Genomic DNA, 21,924 nt, shown 5'->3' with positions numbered 1-21,924 from the left:
GCGAACTGTGATTTGGCGCAAAACTGCTAGAACAAAGAGGACAGTGGGACTTATAGTTCTGTTCGAATTGTTTGAATAATTTTTGTTGATTGCAGCCTACATTACTGCTATTGGGAGCTCGGAGTCAAATTATTATTAAAGTAAAACTGTAAACCGTCTCACCAGTGCTAATTTCATTGTGTGAAAGAAAAGGACAATGCCAATAAATATTGATTGAACTGTATGGTGAAAAAACTGATTTTAATATAATAATCGCCTAATTCTTGTTCCCTAGCATAAACTGCACTTATGTCTGAGTGAATAATTAATTGAAAACTATAACAAATGCGCGGGTGTGGAAGTGTACTAATGCACCAAGTGTGGAAATCATCCCCTGAGACTCACGTGAGAGCCAAAATTTGCAATAACATTTTTTTAACCAACATTTGTATTTGCACATTCGTGTGAAAACGCTGCAACCGCACTACTTCTTTATTTACCGCCCCGTCGCAAGGTCTTCTGGTAATACGTTTTGAAGGAAACCAACACGGGGTATTCCATTAAGACGGTTAAGGAAAACGACTGGTAAACCCGCACCACACGTACACTGAGAAACGCCTTTGAAAATCTGTTTCCATAGGAGCGTGTAGATTTTCAACTGCACGAAGGACAAGCGACTGACGCCCGTTATTTTCGAACAGCTTTACGTCGGATCTGGTAAAGGATAGGGCGTATGTTCATTTGAGGGTTTTGTTCAGAATCACCAGTACTGTCACAGCTAACAGCATGGGTGTATCTTTCCTCCTGACTCACCCTGTACTTGTTACTCAATCTCTGCATTTGCCTTATGGCTGAGGAAAAAGCCACCTTGCAGAAAAACGTCACCTAGGATTGTGTCTTAAGGAATTTTGTGTCCTGATTTAAGTTCGTGATATGGAGTTATATCTTTTTTATGCTATCTAGTGTGAGGCTGTCAGTTCATTCTCACTATGTTAGATTATTCCATGTACTGGTTGGTGTATCTAGTATGTTAGTACTCGTGACTCCCGGTATCGTGGAGCCGTATTGTATCTATGCTAGCTAATGTAAGGCGGCCACCTCTTTCTTTCTTTTGCAGATTGTCCCATGTACCGGTTGATGTAGCTGATGTATTAAGGATCTCGTTTATAGCTTCATTGTTCACAAGTGACTGGTGGAATACGTCTGATACACCTTCGAGAATGACTCGAGGGGCAAATATGCATTTGAAGTGTGAGTAGTTGAATGTTCTAGGTGGTCCTGAAAGAGAGATCACGTGGATCTAACGCATTTTAATCTATTGAACCCATACCTAACGCACTGCTGCTTGAATCTGTTCCGTATTTTCGACGTAAATATGTATGGAACTTGATCAAAGTGTAACAACGTAACAGCAACCCAAACCATTGTCCAGCCGTCAGGAGAAATAGTACCATAATTGTTGTCCACATCACCAGATACAAGCGAACATGTAACTCAGATTCGGATGGTGCGCGATCGCTTGAATCCAATAAGTCAACAACGACGGAATAAAAGTTAGAAAGTAAAACATTAGAACGATGTAAAATTACTTCCTCCGCTGCTAAGGCCTCACGACTAATAATGACGGAGCGAGGTAGCTGTTCCAAGAGTGCTGGGAGAGCACCGAGTAGCAAACTTCTACCGACATCTACACTTGTGTTGTATTTTATGTTGACTGGGGGCCTAGAAACGACGGAGAGGCTCCGTCCCCGCCGCATCCGCAGTGGTCCACAACCCCACGACGACTACCGCAGTCCACTTCACCCCTCCGCCGCCCCACACTGAACCACTCTTTCAGGGTTATTATGTGGTTTGGCCCCCCGGTGGACACCCCCCCCCCCTCCTCATCACCCCAGGGAACGTCACACACCAGACGAGTGTAACCCCTGTGTTTGCGTGGTAGAGTAATGGTGGTGTACGCGTACTTCTTTGCGCAGAAATCGCCGACATAGTGTAGCTGAGGTGGAATATGGGGAACCAGTCCGCATCCGCCGAGGCAGATCTAAAACCGCCTAAATACCATCCACAGACTGACCAGCTCACCGGACCTCGACACAAGTCCACCAGGCCGATACATACTTTGTAACCATCACTCTTTATGATCCTCCTGTCACTAATTCTAATCCACACTGCAAAAGGAACACAAGCCATGTTTCCCACAGTTGTTCGAACAAAATTCATTTGCTTCTGTAATTCGGTTATTCCTGGACAGAAACTGTATCCATACATCCGCAGATATTATTTGTTGCTTCAATATGTCTACATAATTGTGCATTTGACGGAAATTTAAATATCATTTCCGTGAAAGGTGACATACATCTTCTATATCTTCAACTACTCTGCAATTCACAATAAGTGCCTGGCGGAGAATTCACTGAACCACCTGCATCCTATTTCTTTACCTTTCACTCTCGAACAACTAGGTTTGACTTCTCTTATATTATTATTATGATCGTTTCTCCCTATGTAGGTGGACACCAGCAAAATATGTTCACACTAAGAGGAGAAATCTGGTGATTGAAATTTCTAGAGAAGCTAAGCATCATTCTTTTGTAGTTCCCTCTCTAGATTGTCGCACAGATGACAAAATGGTAGATATAGAAATAGATGACAGAGGGATAGAAAAACAATTAAAATCGCTCAAAAGAGGAAAAGCCACTGGACATGATGGGATACCAGTTCGATGTTACACAGAGTACGCGAAGGAACTTGCCCCCTCCTCCCCTTCTTGCAGTAGTGTACCGTAGGTCCATAGAAGAGCGTAGCGTTCCAAAAGATTGGAAAAGGGCACAGGTCATCCCCGTTTTCAAGAAGGGACGTCGAACAGATGTGCAGAACTATAGACCTATATCTCTAACGTCGGGCAGTTGTAGAATTTTGGAACACGTATTATGTTCGAGTATAATGACTTTTCTGGAGACTAGAAATCTACTCTGTAGGAATCAGCATGGGTTTCGAAAAAGACGATCGTGTGAATCCCAGCTCGCGCTATTCGTCCACGAGACTTAGAGGGCCATAGACACGGGTTCCCAGGTAGATGCCGTGTTTCTTGACTTCTGCAAGGCGTTTGCTACCATTCCCCACAGTCGTTTAATGAATAAAGTAAGAGCATATGGACTGTCAGACAAATTGTGTGATTAGATTGGAGAGTTCCTAGATAACAGAAGGCAGCATGTCATTCTCAATGGAGAGAAGTCTTCCGAAGTAAGAGTGATTTCAGGTGTGCCTCAGGGAAGTGTCATAGGACCGTTGCTGTTCGCAATACATATATATGACCTTGTGGATAACATCAGAAATTAACTGAGGCTTTTTGCGGATGATGCTGTAGAATATCGAGAGGTTGTAACAACGGAAAATTTTACTGAAATGCAGGAGGATCTGAACGAATTAACGCATGGTACAGGGAATGTCAACTGAATCTCAATGTAGACAAGTGTAAAGTGCTGCGAATACATAGGAAGAAAGATCCTTTATCATTTAGCTACAATATAGCAAGTCAGCAACTGGAAGCAGTTAATTCCATAAATTATCTGGGAGTTGGCATTAGGAGTGATCTAAAACGGAATGACCATATAAAATTCAGCGTCGGTAAAGCAGATGCCAGACTGAGATTCATTGGAAGAATCCTAAGGAAATGCAGTCCGAAAACAAAGGAAGTAGGCTACAGTATACGTGCTCGCCCAGTGCTTGAATATTGCTCATCAGTGTGGGATCCGTACCAGGTAGAGTTGATAGAAGAAATAGAGAAGATCCAATGGAGAGCAGCACGCTTCGTTGCAGGCTCGTTTAGTAATCACGAAAGCGTTACGGAGATGATAGATAGACTCCAGTGGAAGACTCTGCAAGAGAGACGCTCCATAGCTATGTACGGGCTTTTGTTGAAGTTTCCAGAACATACCTTCACCGAGGAGTCAGGCAGTATATTGCTCCCTCCTAAGTATATCTCGCGAAGAGACCATGAGGATAAAATCAGAGAGATTAGAGCTTACACAGAGACATCCGACAATCTTTCTTTCCACGAACAATACGAGACTGGAATAGAAGGGAGAACCGATAGAGGTACTCAAGGTACCCTCCGCCACACACCGTCAGGTGGCTTTCAGAGTATACAGGGTCTGTCAAAAACATGTATACACACTTTGAAGCCTCATAGAAAATTTATTTCCCGTTCTACAATGTTAAATTTCTGGAAATGGAATGCTTAAAGTCCAATTGGAAAAATAAATGTACTTTGCAAATGTGATTAATGTTAAAACTGGCGGCCTTCAGCATCAATACATTTCTGAGTACAAGTCACCACAGATTCCGTACATCGTACTAAAGTGTCCAATGAGATTTCTGCGCACACCACCTGAATCTCATTCCAAAGTGTGCCCAGGTTACGTGGTTTACGTTTGTACACCTCATCTTTTACTGTGCCCCATAAGAAGAAATCCAACGGCGTGAAGGTCTGGAGAGAGTGCAGGAAACTCGATTGGTCCCCTGAGTCCTATCCACTGGCCTGGCACATTGTGATTCAGGAATGCTCGTACGTCCCTATGATAGTGCGGCGGGTTGCCATCTTGTTGGAAATAAAACTCATCACTTCCGTATAATGCACGAAAGGCGGGGAATATGGAATCAGCAAGCATTGTTAGGTATGTTTCTCCAGTAACAGTACCTTCAAAGCGGAAAGGCCTAATGAGTCCCCTTGCAGACAAACCACACCACACATTTACACCAGGCAAATTCATAGCCTATTCAACTGTAATGTGAGGTTTATCTTCAGCCCAGTACACACAATTGTGCCTATTGACAGTTCCATTCAGTTTGAATTGGGCTTCATCCGACGAAATTATGCTACCAGTAAATCCCGGTTCACGTCTCACCATCTCCTGAACCCATTCACAAAATTCTAACCTTCGATCTGGATCGTCGTCACTTAGCTGTTGCACCAACCTTGGAATGTACACACGAAACTTGCCTTTCGTCAGAATGCGTAGCACACTACTAGCACTTACATTACTCTCACGTGCATCTTGCCTTGAAGATTTTTGAGGCGAACACTGAAACAGTTCCAAGACCGCAGTTGTGGAATCGCCCTGATCGACCTTTATGCACATCACACACTGTTCCACGAATTTCGAATTTGTCTCGTACACGTGTAATTGTTAATCTTGAAGGTGGTTCTGTACCATACTCACTTCTCCACTGTCTTCGAACCGCAACTGCATTCTCAAACTACCAGTACCATTTAATTATCTGCTTCCGCGCTTCAAAGCTCAAATGCACGTCCGCCATGTTGCAGTTACTTCCTTGGCACTGCTGCCACCTATTGAAGAAACATAACATTACCTTCTCACAGATATTTAACCCTATAGAACGGGAAATAAATTGTGTATGACAGTTCAAAGTGTGTACACATTTTTTGACGCACCCTGTATTTGTTCATGCCTTGTAATACATTGGATCAGCCAGGATGAAGCCCCCCTGTGAATGATGTTCTCCAAGCGCGGGATGAGCTGGACGTCCCTCGTGAGCAGCTGGAAATCGGTCTGACTGCTGTAAAACGATTGGCAGCTACTGCGACTCGGTGTGTTGGAAGAGCTCCCGAGATCAGGTACCTGTGATACCGGTACAGGAGGTACCTCAAGTACTGTCCTCACCTATGGATCCTGCGTCCTCTCCAGAAAGTACAGGATCTGTCATCACCCGTCCACTTGACTGGGAGTGGCGTGTCATTGGTAGATCTAGCCATCCTGTACAGCGTGAGCGAGCACCAGAGAGGACTTATGGTTCCAGAATGCGATTTTCACTCTGCTGCGGAGTGTGCGCCGATATGAAACTTCCTGGCAGATTAAAACTGTGTGCCGGACCGAGGCTCGAACTCGGGACCTTTGCCTTTCGCGGGCAAGTGCCCTACCAACTGAGCTACCCAAGCACGACTCACGCCCCGTCCTCAGAGCTGCAGAGTGAAAATCCCACTCATCCCCCAGGCTGTGGCTAAGCCATGTCTCCGCAATATCCTTTCTTTCAGGAGTGCTAGTTCTGCAAAGTTCGCAAGAGAGCTTCTGTAAAGTTTGGAAGGTAGGAGACGAGGTACTGGCAGAAGTAAAGCTGTGAGGACGGGGCGTGAGTCGTACTTGGGTAGCGCAGTTGGTAGAGCACTTGCCCGCGAAAGGCAAAAGTCCCGGTTTCGAGTCTCGGTCCAGTACACAGTTTTAATCTGCCAGGAAGTTTCAGGACTTATGGTGTTGTACCGATTTCCATAACCAACAAGTTTGAGGTGCTATCTTTCACTGAAACTGAAACTGAGCCAGTGGGACATACTTCACCTGTTTTGGGGAAACCTGTTTTGTATGGTGTCGAGAGGAGGCGAACGCAAATGAGTTGGGGTCTATTAATCGTCGCAGTTCAAACGTATAGTGAATGGGAATGGCAGCAAGGGACAGAAAAGGACTCCAGGTGTACTCATTGTGTATGCTGGGGGCCTCATTCAACATGCTAAAGGGGATTTGCAGCTGCCATAGGGGGGGGGGGGGGGGGGCAGGGTGCAAGCACCTGCAGTTTGTAGTGCACGTCGGAACAAATGATGCCTGTCATCTGGGCTCCGTGATCATACTTGGGTCATTCCAGCGACTGACAGAGCAGGTTGAGAAAACCATACCTGTGCATGGAGTTTCAACAAAGAAGGCTTTCATGACCGGATGGTACTGTTGTTGATAATTCTTCCGGGTTATATGGCCGTGGTCCTAACGTTTCGTCCAATACTACGTTGGACATCCTCAGAGGTATGGCAGGTCCTGCTGAGTCCTGCTGTCGGCAGGAACGCTCATGAACGCTCATGAAAAACAATGAATCTTACATACTAGGTACAGAAAGCTGGTTTTGAGACCGGGAATTGATAGCAGTGAGATTGTTAGGGAAAACTTAAGTGTATATCGAAAGGATAGGGAAATGGAAAATGGACGTGGTGTATTTGTCGGCCATATAACCCGGAAGAATTATCAAGAACAGTTTCAACAAAGATCACAATTTGCAACATTGCCACCAGAACTGATCGAGGCTCTTCGGTTCTGAGTCGAGTGGAAGGACTGAACCAGAGGCTTCGGAGCTTCTGTGACAAGCTAGGCTGCGACTTCCTAGACTTGCGCCGTAGCGTTGAGAACTGTAGGTTCCCCCTAAATGGGTCAACTGTGCACTACTCATCGGAGGCTGCTACTCAGGCAGCTGATTGTGTGTGTGAGTGCACACAAAGGTTTCTTTAGATTAGGCGACTCTCCAGATAACGATAGCGGTAGGAAACCCAGAAGTATCATTGTAAGACCGAAAGAACTTCCTCCCACAGATGATAGTTTTAAAATCCTAATGGCAAACTGCCGTAGCATTCGCAACAAAGTGTCAGACTTAAGAACACTCATGAAAAGCAGTGAATCTCACATACTAGGTACAGAAAGCTGGTTGAAACCGGAAATTGATAGCAGTGAGATTGTTAGGGAAAACTTAAGTGTATATCGAAAGGATAGGGAAATGGAAATTGGACGTGGTGCATTTGTCGCAGTACACAAGAAACTCAAATCCACTGAGGTAGAAATTGAAGCTGCATCTGAGATAGTTTTGGCAAGACTCAGTACCAGGGGTGGGCATAAAATGATAAATAGATCGCCCACCAGACTCATCTCTTGATGTAACCGAAAACTTTGGAGAAATAACTTGTAACTTCCCCAATCATACTGTAATCTTTTGTGGAGGCTTTAATCATCCAACAGTTAATTGGGAAAATTACAATTTTTTTAGTGGTGCGCGTGATAAAGACATCCTGTGAAACATTACTGAATGTCTTCTCTGAGAACTACCTACAACAGATAGTTAGGAACCGCATTCATGATGGAAATATATTGTATCTAATGACAACAAATAGACCTGACCTGTTTGATGATGCCCACATCAAAAACTGGTATCAGTGACAATGACGCTCTTGTGGCAACAATGATTTTCAGAGTACAAAGGGCAACTAAAACAAGCAGAAAGACATATATGTTCAGCAGAATATATAAAAAATCAGTAGTGTCATATCTCAATCAGAAACTTGAAACTTTCAGCACAGGGCAGGCGCGTGTAGAGGAACTATGGCTCAAGTTTAAAAGAAAAGTTGACCAGGCACTGGATAGGTACGTACCCAGAAAAACTGTTCATAATGGGAGGAAACCTCCATGGTATACAGTCAATATAAAGAAACTTCTAAAGAAACAGAGATTGCTGCATAATAGGTGTAAAAGAAAGCGTAGGGCTATAGATAGAGAGATACTAAATGAAACGAGTTTGGCTGTCAAGAGAGCAATGTGTGATACTTTCAATGACTACCGTAACAGAATAGTGTCGAACGGTATTTCGCAAAAACCCAAAGAAATTCTGGTCGTATGTAAAGGCAGTTAGTGACACGAAAGTTAGCAAATGAGACAGGAACTGAAATTTAAGGTAGCAAAGCGAAAGCTAAGGTGCTTAACTCCGTTTTCAAATATTCCATTACGAAGGAAAACGCAGGAGAATTGCCCTAATTTAATGCTCGTACCACTGAAAATATGAATGAAATGGCTATTAGTGTCAGTGGTGCTGAGAAACAGCTGAAATCGTTAAAACTTAAAAAACCTCCAGGATCCGATGGATCCCTGCCAGATTCTATACTCAATCTGCGACTGAATTAGCCCCTCGTCTAACTGTAATCCGTCGTAGATCCCTCGAACAAAAATTCGTGCCCAGTTCTTGGAAAATAGCACAGGCCACACCCGGCTACAACAAGGGTGGTAAAAGCGATCCATAAAACTACCATCCAATATCACTGACATCGATTTGTTACACAATCTTAGAACATATTCTAAGTGCAAAAATAATGAGGTATCTTGAACAGAATGGCCTCCTCAATGCCAGCCAGCATGGATTCCGAAAACATCGATCATGTGAAACGCAGTTCGCACTCTTCTCACGACGTATTGAAAGCTTTGGATTAAGGCAGTCAGGTAGGCGCAGAAGTTTGAATATAGATCAACATAAACATCATTTCCGCCCTTTTCATTTCATATGAAAACCACACATTGCATGGTGTACCACAATACAGCGAGACCTTCAGAGGTGGTAGTCAAGATTGCTGTATACAGCGGTACCTCTGATACCCAGTAGCACGTCCTCTTGCATTGATGCATGCCTGTATTCGTCGTGGCATATTATCCACAAGCTCATCAAGGCACTGTAGGTCCAGATTTTCCCACTGCTCTACGGCGATTCGGCGTAGATCCCCAAAGTGGTAGGTGGGTCACGTCGTCCATAAACAGCCCTTTTCAATCTATTCCAGGCATACTCGATAGGATTCACGTCTGGAGAACATGCTGGCCACTCTAGCCAGCAGTGTCGTTATCCTGAAGGAAGTCATTCACAAGATGTGCACGATGGGGGCGCGAATTGTCGTCCATGAAGGCGAATACCTCGCCAATATGCTGCCGATATGGTTTCACTATCGATCGGAGGATGGCATTCACCTATCGTACAGCCGTTACGACGTCTTACATGACCACCAGCGGCCTACGTTGCCCCACATAATGCCACCCCAAAACAGCAGGGAACGTCCACCTTGCTGCACTCGCTGGATAGTGTGTCCAAGGCGTTCAGCCTGATCGGGTTGCCTCCAAACACGTCTGTGACGATTGTCTGGTTGAAGGCATATGCGACACTCAACAATGAAGAGAACTTGATGCCAATCCTGAGCGATCCATTCGGCATGTTGTTGGGCCCATCTGTACCGCGCTGCATGGTGTCGTGGTTGCAAAGATGGACCCTGCCTTGGACGTTGGGAATGTAGTTGCGCATCATGCTAACGACATGATTATTATATTAGTAGCAGCAAATGGCTGCTTATAACCAGTAATCTTTATTTACGACAGTCTGTTTAGGCTTTATTGCCATTTTCAAGTACGTCTAGATTGATGTGACGTCCATATTACGTTGTTAGTGGTCCGTCTAGAATATTAATTACATTGTTACAGTGGTTTGACAGTTCAATCAATGTAGTCGGCTTAGTCTGTTCACCTGTATTGGTCCAGGCGGAGGTTCGAGTCCTCCCTCAGGCATGGGTGTGTGTATTTGTCCTTAGGATAATTTAGGTTAAGTAGTGTGTAAGCTTAGTGACTGACGACCTTAGCAGTTAAGTCCCATAAGATCTCACACACATCTGAACATTTTTTTCGCCTGTCTTGGAATTGGGCGGTCTGTTGTCTGTCAGGGCAGTAGTGTGTGGTCGTCCTATAGAACCCACGCGACACTGCTGTCGGTGTGCCATGCACTAGTACATCGAAAGTTTGTTCGCTGCAGGGCAGCAATTCATGAGGACCTGCGTATATTGGTTGGATGGCTGGATGTATGGTGTCATCACATACCATAAGGAACTCACACTGGCGACGGTCCTTATGAACGAAAACTTTAGGCTGCGTGTATGACGACAGTGGCGACACGTACATGTTCTCAATACGTGTGCGAACTCGGTCCACTAATGTCGGCAAGTCAGTATATACTGCATCGAAAGTAGGCTGTGCGAAGTTCGGGGCAAGCGATAGGGTTCGCCGTATAGGATCTCTGAAAGTAACGCACGGATGCCATCTTTGTAAGTCGACCGAATGCTGGGGATCACCGTGGCAGCGCTTCGGATCAGAATCCGTAGTGGTACATCAGAGCCACTTTCATAGTCCTGTGCCACCTCTGGACCAGTCCGTTGCTTTGGGTGTTGTAGCGTGCGTGCGACTGGTACCGCACAGGTGGCACAGGGCTGTGAAGAGGGACAACTCGAACTGCCGGCACTAACAGAGCTTCCACACTGTTGCAATTTCAAGAACACACTGCTAGTCTTTTTCTCTCCCCAAAAATCCTTTCCCACGACGTTAGAGAGGTTTCGACCTCTCGAAGCTCTCGATGTTCACCTGTGTTGGAATTGGGCGGTTCGTTGTCTGTCATGACACTAAAACTTTAGATACAATGGAAAGGCGGCGCGAATAGTTAGACTCAACATATTCTTGAAATGGATGCAATTTTATGCCGACTATGTCGAAATACACACGTCTAAACGTGTCACTATCTCAAGAATGCAGCTGACCTATTGGACTGATTTAGAAATGCCCAACATGCGCGCGACACGACAGCAACAATGATAAGTCACAGAGCCGTTGCTAGGTGTTTTACCACCCTCGGCGAGAATAGAAAAATGTCGGTCTGTTTTTCTTATCATCATCCGTCTCCCCGAGTCCCCCTCCCCCCACCCTCCGCCCTTCACCATCACCAACATACAACGGTACAACAACGGAAATCTCATATTATACTTTTAATCATTAAATTAAGGTGTCCAACCGTCCTCATTGTCTGCAGACAGTCTAAAACCCTCAGTGTTTGAAATCTCGGTGCATCCAAATTTGGCACCAACTGCTTATTTTATTCAATTGTTTAATTGCAAGCAAATGGACAAATAAAGGATTGGAACTATCTTCTGTTACGAATGAATTTTTCCTTGATTTTAGAAATTGTGCTGTACTGATGGACTGATGGGAGACGTTCTGAGGCATCAAACTAGGTCATCTGGAAAATTGTGGTGTTACACTAAGTGATCAAAAGTATCCGGACACCTGGCTGAAAATTACTTACAAGTTCGTGGCGCCCTCCATTGGTAATGCTGGAATTAAGTAAGGTGTTGGCCCACCCTTAGCCTTGATGACAGCTTCCACTCTCGCAGGCATGGGTTCAATCAGGTGCTTGAAGGTTTCTTGAGGAATGGCTGCCCATTCTTCACGGAGTGCTGCACTTGGGAGAGGTATCGATGTCGGTCGGTGAGGCCTGGCACAATGTCGGCATTCCAAAACGTCCCAAAGTTGTTCTATAGAATTCAGATCAGACTCTGTGCAGGCCAGTCCATTACAGGGACATTAATGTCGTGTAACCACTCCGCCACACCGAGCGAAGCGTCGTTTGGCAATTACCGGCGTGATGTGTGGCTTATGAACAGCCCTTCGACCGTGAAATCCATGTTTTCTCACCTCCCGCCTGTCATAGTACTTGCAGTGGATCCTGATGCAGTTTGGAATTCCTGTGTGATGGTCCGGATAGATGTCTGCGTATTACACATTACGACCCTCTTCAACTGTCGGCGGTCTCTGTCAGTCAACAGACGAGGTCGGCCTGTACGCTTTTGTGCTGTACGTGTCTCTTCGCGTTTCCACTTCACTATCACATCGGAAACATTGGACAAAGGGATGTTTAGGAGTGTGGAAATTCGCGAACTGGCGTATGACAAAAGTGACACCCAATCACCTGACCACGTTCGAAGTCCGTGACTTCCCCGGAGAGCCCCATTCTGCTCTCTCAAGATGTCTAACGACTACTGAGGTCGCTGATATGGAGTACCTGGCACTAGGTGGCAGCACAATGCACCTAATATGAAAAACGTAAGTTTTTGGGTGTGTCCGGATACTTTTGCTCGCGTAGTGTATGTCGTTTCCATTTTCATTGAAATATTTTTAGAATGAGGAATGAATTTCATCTTTTGCAGCACCCACTTTCTTGCAAAACGCCTTATTTGCATTTACTGTTGGGAATTCTACAACTTTTATTAGCCGCAGTGGCCTGAACGATTGGCTTCTAATCATTCGTCCGAGATGGGTCCAGGTTCGAATCCTGATGACGGATGGATTTTGTGGTTGTCTAAAGGCAGTGACTCTTTGCGTTGTTTCCGTTTCGTACTCAGTGGCGGCTGCTGTAGTTTTGACGTAGGTAGAGGCAGTGTGTTTACTTTCGTCAAAGTAATTAAAGAGTTATTAAGTAACTTTTCCGTATGCTTTTGAAAGCAATTCGGTGCTTTAATTTCACCTGTTTTCCATTTTTCTCCTCATTTGCTCAGTTTTTTCACTGCTTGTTTTGAAATTAATTTTTTCCTCCATTTGTCACCTGCTAGAAACGGCCCACATAATTCATAAACCATTGTGGGCAACGAAGATTATTTTTTACTGCTGGACGCAGCTCAAACAGCTATTGCTGCATGACTATTGATACTCAATATGTGGTAAAACTAAACAATGAGCTTACAAAATGCTGAAAATTAGTAAATATTACGACTTTTGAGGATCACAAAATCTTATCAAGATGTTATGTCTGAACATTTCTCCACGATTTTAGTGATAGTACTTCATTGTAGATAACTGCATCATTTGCAAAAAGTCTGAGAGTGGTATTAATATTGTGTGCCATGTTTTCCATACACAGCATGAACAGCAACGGTCTCAACGCATGTCATGTATGAAGCTGCATCTACCTCTGTCCGTAACTCTTCTTCGAAGATAACATGCTGCGTTCTGCATACCAATAAATGCTCAGTCCAGTCATAAGTTTCGTCTGATAGCCGTATGACCGCATTTTGATTAATAAATATTTTGGTGGTACTGAGTCAAACTCTTTTTAGGAATTCAAGAATAACTGCTTCCGCATGATGGCTATGATCCTTCTTAGCTTCCAGGATACACTGTGTCAATGCGCGACGTTTTCTGAATCTATGTTGGATAGCATGGAGGAAGTCAGTGCTCTTCTTCTGTTAGTAGTTGTACAAGTGTGTAGTATCGATACTTTACACTGTAAAAACACAGATTTACACATTACATTGGACTTTTCTCTACAAGGTAGTATTTTGCTAAATCTGTGCTCGTTGCAAAAATACAAAAAAAAACTAAGATTATCCAATAAGGGTATTGTAGAGCTCCATGACTTTACGTGAAATGAAATTTGACAACGACAGTATACATAATATGCGGAGTAGTGCGTAAGTCACTACACTATCTAGGTTGGTACAGCATACATCAGTATGGTACGTGTATAGGGCCCGTAAGATGTGGGACTCTTCAGTGCCACTCGAGCCTTACTTGACTTTTGCTTGCATCCATAATACTAGGTAAAGTAAAAGATTTCATGCTTGTTCTTGTTTCATATAAAACTGAAGCTAATTTCATCGCATAGTGTTCTGAAGACTCATGTATATTTGTCCCTGCTTACGAATACACGTTTGAACTGCTCAGTTTAAATACACTGTGAGTATATTGCACATATTCTACTTAATTTCTTCTCGCATTTGATGGAGAACAGCAAAATTTTCATTGAAGTGGGAGGATGGTTCTAGTACACTGACTTCTGTGTTGTTTGTAAAACCCGTTAGTAACATGTGAACAAGTCTGCGTATTTAATGTTGCATTTTTAGCATTTGCAAAGAGGAATGCTCTAGTCGCTAAGACTACACAGCGTACTTAAGGGCAAGAAGCAACACCATTGAAAGCAGAATTACGTACTTATTCCGTGACAAGTAGTAATTACGTTGAATACCAATTCTGTCAAAAATTGATAACATGGAATTCTCCATTAAATGCGGGAAAGTACGGAAAATGGATGCGAACAAAAATAGAGTGCGAGTAATATAACGTATTTAAATCGAGCTGTTCATACATGGATTCGTAAGTGGGAACGTACACTGCCGGAAAAAAGCCGGCCGCGGTGGTCTAGCGGTTCTGGCGCTGCAGTCCGGAACCGCGGGACTGGTGCGGTCGCAGTTTCGAATCCTGCCTCGGGCATGGGTGTGTGTGGTGTCCTTAGGTTAGTTAGGTTTAAGTAGTTCTAAGTTCTAGGGGACTTATGACCTAAGATGTTGAGCCCCATAGTGCTCAGAGCCATTTGCACCATTTGAACTGCCGGAAAAAAATAGTACATTTGGAAATACGATGTCGATTTTGATACTGTGACCGCATATGCAACCTGGGGAATAGCAGATGTACTGATAATGGTTTCAGAGTCGTCCGCCGACAGATAGCGCAGTTGTGTAGCTACCAGAGCGCAAACTGTGTTTATCCTTACGGAATGCTCACAGCCAGAAGGCTCTTTGTGGTGCAAACGTGTTAAGCAAAAAGGTAGCCATGCTACGGAGACACATTCATGACCGGCCGCTGTGGCCGAGCGGTTCTAGGTGCTTCATTCCGGAACCGCGCTGCTGCTACGGTCGCAGGTTCGAATCCTGCCTCGGGCATGGATGTGTGTGATGTCCTTAGGTTAGTTAGGTTTAAGTAGTTCTAAGTTCTAGGGGACTTATGACCTAAGATGTTGAGTCCCATAGTGCTCAGAGCCATTTGCACCATTTGAACTGCCGGAAAAAAATAGTACATTTGGAAAGACGATGTCGATTTTGATCCTGTGACCGCATATGCAACCTGGGGAATAGCAGATGTACTGATAATGGTTTCAGGGTCGTCCGCCAACAGATAGCGCAGTTGTATAGCTACCAGAGCGCAAACTGTGTTTATCCTTACGGAATGCTCACAGCCAGAAGGCTCTTTGTGGTGCAAACGTGTTAAGCAAAAAGGTAGCCATGCCACGGAGACGCATTCATGACCGGCCGCTGTGGCCGAGCGGTTCTAGGTGCTTCATTCCGGAACCGCGCTGCTGCTACGGTCGCAGGTTCGAATCCTGCCTCGGGCATGGATGTGTGTGATGTCCTTAGGTTAGTTAGGCTTAAGTAGTTCTAAGTTCTAGGGGACTGATGACCTCAGATGTTAAGTCCCATAGTGCTTAGAGCCATCTGAACCATTTGAACGCATTCATGCTTTCTGCAGCCAAGTGAGCGAGTTTGAAAGCGTCAAATTGCGGCCTTCCTTGTGGCGGGATGGTCCGTTCGGAGAACTGCCACACGGGGTGGACGTTCCGTGTGAATTGTGCAACGATGCTGGTATCAGGGGTCACGTAAACATTCTCTCACCCGTAGAGGAGGGTCTGGAAGTCCACGCAGCACAGACGCCCGCTAGTATCATCGTATTGTAAGGGCGGCAGCGGCAGATCGCCAGCTACCACAGCAGATAAGAGAACTTATGAGACCAGACATGTCAACACGAACGGTTGTGAACTGGTAACTAGCAGTGGGTCTACATGCATGCATACCTGTAGCCCATACACCCACGCCACAGCATCAACGTGCACGGCTCGACTAGTGCCGTCAGAGGATCACTTGGAAGACGGAATGGCGCGCCGTGGTCTTCAGCGATGAAAGCGGATTCTGCCTGAGTGCAAGCGATGGTCGTTTACGTGTACGACATAGTCCTGGTAGGCGCTGTCTCCTAGAGTGCATTCGTCCAATACACACTGCTCCACCCCAGGCTTTATGGTCTGGGGTGCTATAAGTTACAACTCTCGTTCACCTTTGGTGTTTCTGGAGGGCACGCTAAGCAACGCTCGTTACATGCAGAACGTTGTTACGTCCATTCTTTTTCTGGAGGGCACGCTAACCAACGCTCGTTACATGCAGAACGTTGTTACGCCCATTCTTTTGCACTTCTTGCAGCATGAAGGAGATGTGTTGTCCCAACAGTATAGTGCTCGCCCAAACACTACCATTGAGACTCAACATGCTCTGAAAGATGTGCAGCAACCTCCCTGGCCAGCACGATCACTGCACTTTTCTCCAGTCGAGCCCATGTGGGATACGATGGGACAAGAAGTGACTCGTGTGACTTGTCAACCAACAACTCTTACAGGACTAGGTGAACAGGTTGAGCAGGTATGGCATAACGTATCCCAGGACAGTATTCGCCGTCTGTACGATCGACTGTATGCAAGAGTCAGCGCCTGCATGCAACACCACGTCCTAATATGGGTGTCTCAGCATGGGTCGACACCAGGCACCTCAGAATCGCTTTTGCTATTGATCTTAAATGTAGTCGTTTCATGTACTCCATATGCACTTCTTCAACAATAAAACTTGAGCGAGTTACAAACCTCTAAAAAGGTTCAGTAACTTTTTTCCGGCAGTGCACATACATGAGTCCACAGAACACCACGCCACGAAACCAACTGTCGTTTTACATGAAACAAAAACAAATATGGAATTATTTATCCAACCCAAAAATTATATATGTGCAAAAAAATCGGACAGAATATGAACAACATATTTACAATGCAATTAAAAGAGCGCAAGACAAATAAGAAGTCATAGTTAAGAACACAATGCGATGAAACCAGCTCCTATTTACTATGAGACCAAAAGAAATATGGAAGACTATAAATCAACCAATAAGAAGACGATATGTGGAAGGACTGATAGTCTTGTGGCGCTCCAGATGACCTGGAATCCTTATGAGTTTCAGCCCCCTCCAGCACATGCTGGATGCACGCCGGTTTCTGACGATACTCAACGTTTAGAAAACAATACTAATGAGTAGTAAATGATAGTGAATAGGAACCTGCGAGTTGGATGTTAACCCAGTGCCAACCACACTACGGCAGTAAGTAAATAAATTCGTATTCCAGCATAACTTCCCATATAACTAACACAAACGACGGTAAAGTGTTTCCTATGTTCTCGTCACAGAGCAACAAACTCCGGTATCAAGCCCAGCATCACGACACGGACTCGAATATGTAACTTTTGTATGCCTCATCTTTTTTTATATTTCGTAAAATACAAGCATTTCAAAGCATACAGATGTACGTTTAGGGTACGAAAGTCAAAGTACTTTAAATAAAAATGTTTGTGACTGAAAATTTATGTTCTTCCCTTTGTATTTCGTGTATAAAAATCAGCTATGGCTTATGTAATAGTCATTACAGATAAAATTAAATGATTTGTTTGTACTAAAGTGTTCATACTTATTTTACTAAGCTTCTTTACGCTGACTACATGTGACACCGAATGCCTGTGATCTAAAAATTGTTTGTTTTCAATCTCTTATCGAGCGATAAGGCGCCTAGATAAGGCTCTGCACCCAGATTTAAGAGGATTAGGGTTCTAATCCCCGTAAGTCCATTCACGTTTAGGTTTCCTGTGATTTCACCAAAGCGCTTCTCGCAAAGGCCGAAATGGTACCTCTGTGGAGGTTTGGTAGAATATCCGCCCCTTCTGATCCGGTGGGAAACTTGAACTCTGTCTCTAATGACGTCATAGTCCACGAGAGTTAAAAGTGAACCGTTCTTTGTTTTAATATTAGTTCCTCTTGTAAGTGCTTTGTAGTAAATGTTAAGTATAATCAATTCAACAACTTTTGTTGTTTTTCAGGTGTCGCTAAGCAGATGCAACAAATTCCTCAATGTGATCCACACCATTACTGATGAATTTAGAGGTGAGTAAATCGAAAATTGCATGAAATATATGTTTCCCTGATATGCAAGCAAACACGCCTTGAGCGCTACACTACAACAACAGTTACTTCTTATGGAGCAATAAAACTGTGTTCAAATTAATAACCATGGAAAAGAAGCGGTTGGAGGAGGGGTTGGAGTCACATATTGAGGTCCGCGTCGATTTTACATCATCTGATCTCTCACTTCAACTGCAAAATACAGTTTAAGACAAAAAAGACGCATCACGAAGATCACGGAAAACTGTAGATGTGATGTACGTGTACAGACAGCAAATGATTACAAATTCAGAAAAATTGGATTATTTATCCATGACAAAGAGCTTCACAAACGGATCAAGTCAATATCGCATTGGTCCACCTCTAGCCCTCATGCAAGCAGTTATTCAGCTTAGCATTGATTGATTGAGCTGTTGGATGTGCCCTTGAATGACATCGTGCCAAATTATGTCCAATTGGCGCGTTATATCGTTAAAATCGCGATCTGGTTGGATGGCCCTGCCCACAATGCTCCAAACGTTCTCAGCTGGGAAGAGATCCAGAGATCTGGTCGTTGTAGGGTATGGAAAACACGAAGACAAGCAGTAGAAAGTCGCTGTGTGCGTGCGGGCATTATCTTGCTGAAATGTAAGCCAAGAATGGCTTGGCATGAAGGGCAACAAAGTGGGGTGTAGAAGGTCATTGATGTACCGCTGTACTGGAAGGGTGTCCCAGATGACAACCAAAGGAGTCCCCACTATGAAATGAAATGGCACTCCAGACTATCACTCGTGGCTGTTGGCGACAGTCAGCTTTGTATCCCACCACCGTCTGGAGCGTCTCCAGACACGTCTTCGCTGGTCATCCAGACTCAGTTCGATGTGAGATTCATCACTGAACACAGTTCTACTCCAGTCAGTCAGAGTCCAAGCCGAATGTGCCCAACACCACAGCAAACGGGCTTGTTGATGTAGAGAGGTCAGCGGTAGTCGGCGCAACGGTCGCCATGAGCCCAACCCCCTTTCTGTAAGACTCCTACTAAATTGTCCCTGTATTTATTGAAGCATCAGTTGCACGTTAGATCGCTGATAATGATGAATCTGGGGCCCTAAGTGCTTCTCCGACGATTGCTTAATCCTCACGCTTTGTCACTCTCTAGGACGAGCGCTATCTTCTTGACGCTGTGTTCCGCCGTGGATCACGTATTCCTGCCAACATAGTTGGATAGTGGCATCGCTCCTATTCAAATGTCGAGCGATTCGCCGATTACTGCAACCGGCTTCTTTGAGTCCAACTACACGCCTTGTCTCAAATGTGGACATCTTGTTCACTAACTGCGAGGTGTAGTTACTGTCCAACTGAGTACACGGAATGAAATTCGCGAAGCCTTTATGTTGTGGTATCGACATGTGCCTTGTTTACTACCGTTGCCAGCTGCGCGGTGAAATTGCGCTGCAGCATCACACGTTCATCCATCGGTCGGTAAACTGTACAATTTTGCGTTTTCCGCCGATGCCTTTCTCAGTATGAATTTGTGAATAATTTGCATAATCCCTTCATGGTGCATTTTTTGTCTTAAGAGTATAATAAATTTGACAGAAAACAGAACATGTGATGTACTGGGCTTGGAAAGACGTCACTTCACCCATATACAGTACAATGGACACCTGTAGAAGAACCCTTGACTCGTCCACACCACGCCCCCCACCCTCCCCCCACTGTGAAAGACACGCGCCTGGCTGCACTGCACCTTTGTGCCCACAGACGAGGAACGTCCTAGGGCCGAGGTCGGCAACCTGCGGCTCACGAGCCACATGCGGCTCTTTGGATGTAAAGCTGCGGCTCTTTAGTTCCATACGCAGATATTATTTATTTTATAAGAAAACAATTTTTTTGAGAGTTCTAAATCGATTAATGAAGATTAGGCACCATTTCTATCCTTCACAATCAGCCCATTGTTCTCGCTTTTCACCGCACCCCTCCCCCGTGACACTCGTCACTGTCGCACCGCGATAAGCTCGTTCTGAGTTCTGACAAGTCCGTTCATGCCAGTCGGCGATCACCGCACACGGGAGGCGCCCACAGAGTGAGACAAACAGTGTTTCCTGTCTGAATTATTCATTTTAATAATTCAATTATTGGAGAATTATTTATTCTATCAAGGTAAGTATTTTTAATTGGGAAATATCGATGAAAAACGTTTTTTGATAGATTGTATTTTAAAGCCCAGCTTTTCGTATGCATTTACTTAGGTATACCTTGACATAAATCATAAAAGAAGGCTGTATACATGGAGGAAGCCCGGAGATACTGACAGGTTTCAGATAGATTATATAATGGTAAGAAAGAGATTTAGGAACCAGGTTTTAAATTGTAAGACATTTCCAGGGGCAGATGTGAACTCTGACCACAAGCTATTGGTTATGACCTGTAGATTAAAACTGAAGAAACTGCAAAAAGGTGGGAATTTAAGGAGATGAGACCTGGATAAACTGAAAGAAACAGAGGTTTTACAGAGTTTCAGGGAGAGCATAAGGGAGCAATTGACAGGAATTGGGGAAATAAATACAGTAGAAGAAGAATGGGTAGCTTTGAGGGATGAAGTAGTGAAGGCAGCAGAGGATCAAGTAGGTGAAAAGACGAGGGCTACTAGAAATCCTTGGGTAACAGAAGAAATATTAAATTTAATTGATGAAAGGAGAAAATATAAAAATGCAGTAAATGAAGCAGGCAAAAAGGAATACAAACGTCTCAAAAATGAGATCGACAGGAAGTGCAAAATGGCTAAGCAGGGATGGCTAGAGGACAAATGTAAGAAAGTAGAGGCTTGTCTCACTAGGGGTAAGATAGATACTGCCTACAGGAAAATTAAAGAGACCTTTGGAGATAAGAGAACCCCTTGTATGAACATCAAGAGCTCAGATGGAAACCCAGTTCTAAGCAAAGAAAGGAAAGCAGAAAGGTGGAAGGAGTATATAGAGGGTCTATACAAGGGCGATGTACTTGAGGACAATATTATGGAAATGGAAGAGGAGGTAGATGAAGATGAATGGGAGATACGATACTGCGTGAAGAGTTTGACAGAGCACTGAAAGACCTGAGCTTAAACAAGGCCCCCAGAGTAGACAACATTCCACTGGAACTACTGACGGCCTTGGGAGAGCCAGTCCTGACAAAACTCTACCATCTGGTGAGCAAGATGTATGAAACAGGCGAAATACCCTCAGACGTCAAGAAGAATATAATAATTCCAATCCCAAAGAAAGCAGGTGTTGACAGATGTGAACATTACCGAACTATCAGATTAATAAGACACAGCTGCAAAATACTAACGCGAATTCTTTACAGACGAATGGAAAAACTAGTAGAAGCCGACCTCGGGGAAGATCAGTTTGGATTCCGTAGAAATGTTGGAACACGTGAGGCAATACTGACCCTACAACTTATCTTAGAAGCTAGATTAAGGAAGGGCAAACCTACGTTTCTAGCATTTGTAGACTTAGAGAAAGCTTTTGACAATGTTCACTGGAATACTCTCTTTCAAATTCTGAAGGTGGCAGGGGTAAAATACAGTGAGCGAAAGGCTATTTACAATTTGTACAGAAACCAGATGACAGTTATAAAAGTCGAGGGACATGAAAGGGAAGCAGTGGTTGGGAAGGGAGTGAGACAGGGTTGTAGTCTCTCCCCGATGTTATTCAATCTGTATATTGAGCAAGCAGTGAAGGAAACAAAAGAAAAATTCGGAGTAGGTATTAAAATC

At 44.3% G+C, this 21,924-nt stretch overlaps 1 protein-coding gene across 1 annotated transcript in view; it reads left to right on the top strand.

The window, feature by feature from the left end:
- The window catches only part of LOC126091960 (uncharacterized), a 387,115-nt gene that overhangs the window by 218,160 nt on the left and 147,031 nt on the right, over positions 1-21,924 (top strand). The window contains exon 6 of the mRNA XM_049907303.1: positions 18,101-18,164. Coding sequence (XP_049763260.1) covers positions 18,101-18,164 — 64 coding nt within the window. The remainder of the gene's footprint in view (positions 1-18,100; positions 18,165-21,924) is intronic.

The sequence above is a fragment of the Schistocerca cancellata genome, chromosome 7 (genome assembly GCF_023864275.1).
Source record: "Schistocerca cancellata isolate TAMUIC-IGC-003103 chromosome 7, iqSchCanc2.1, whole genome shotgun sequence".
In the NCBI taxonomy this organism is placed as follows: Eukaryota; Metazoa; Arthropoda; class Insecta; order Orthoptera; family Acrididae; genus Schistocerca; species Schistocerca cancellata.
Note: the sequence above shows the minus strand (reverse complement) of the source record. Positions and strands in the feature narration are given on the sequence as shown.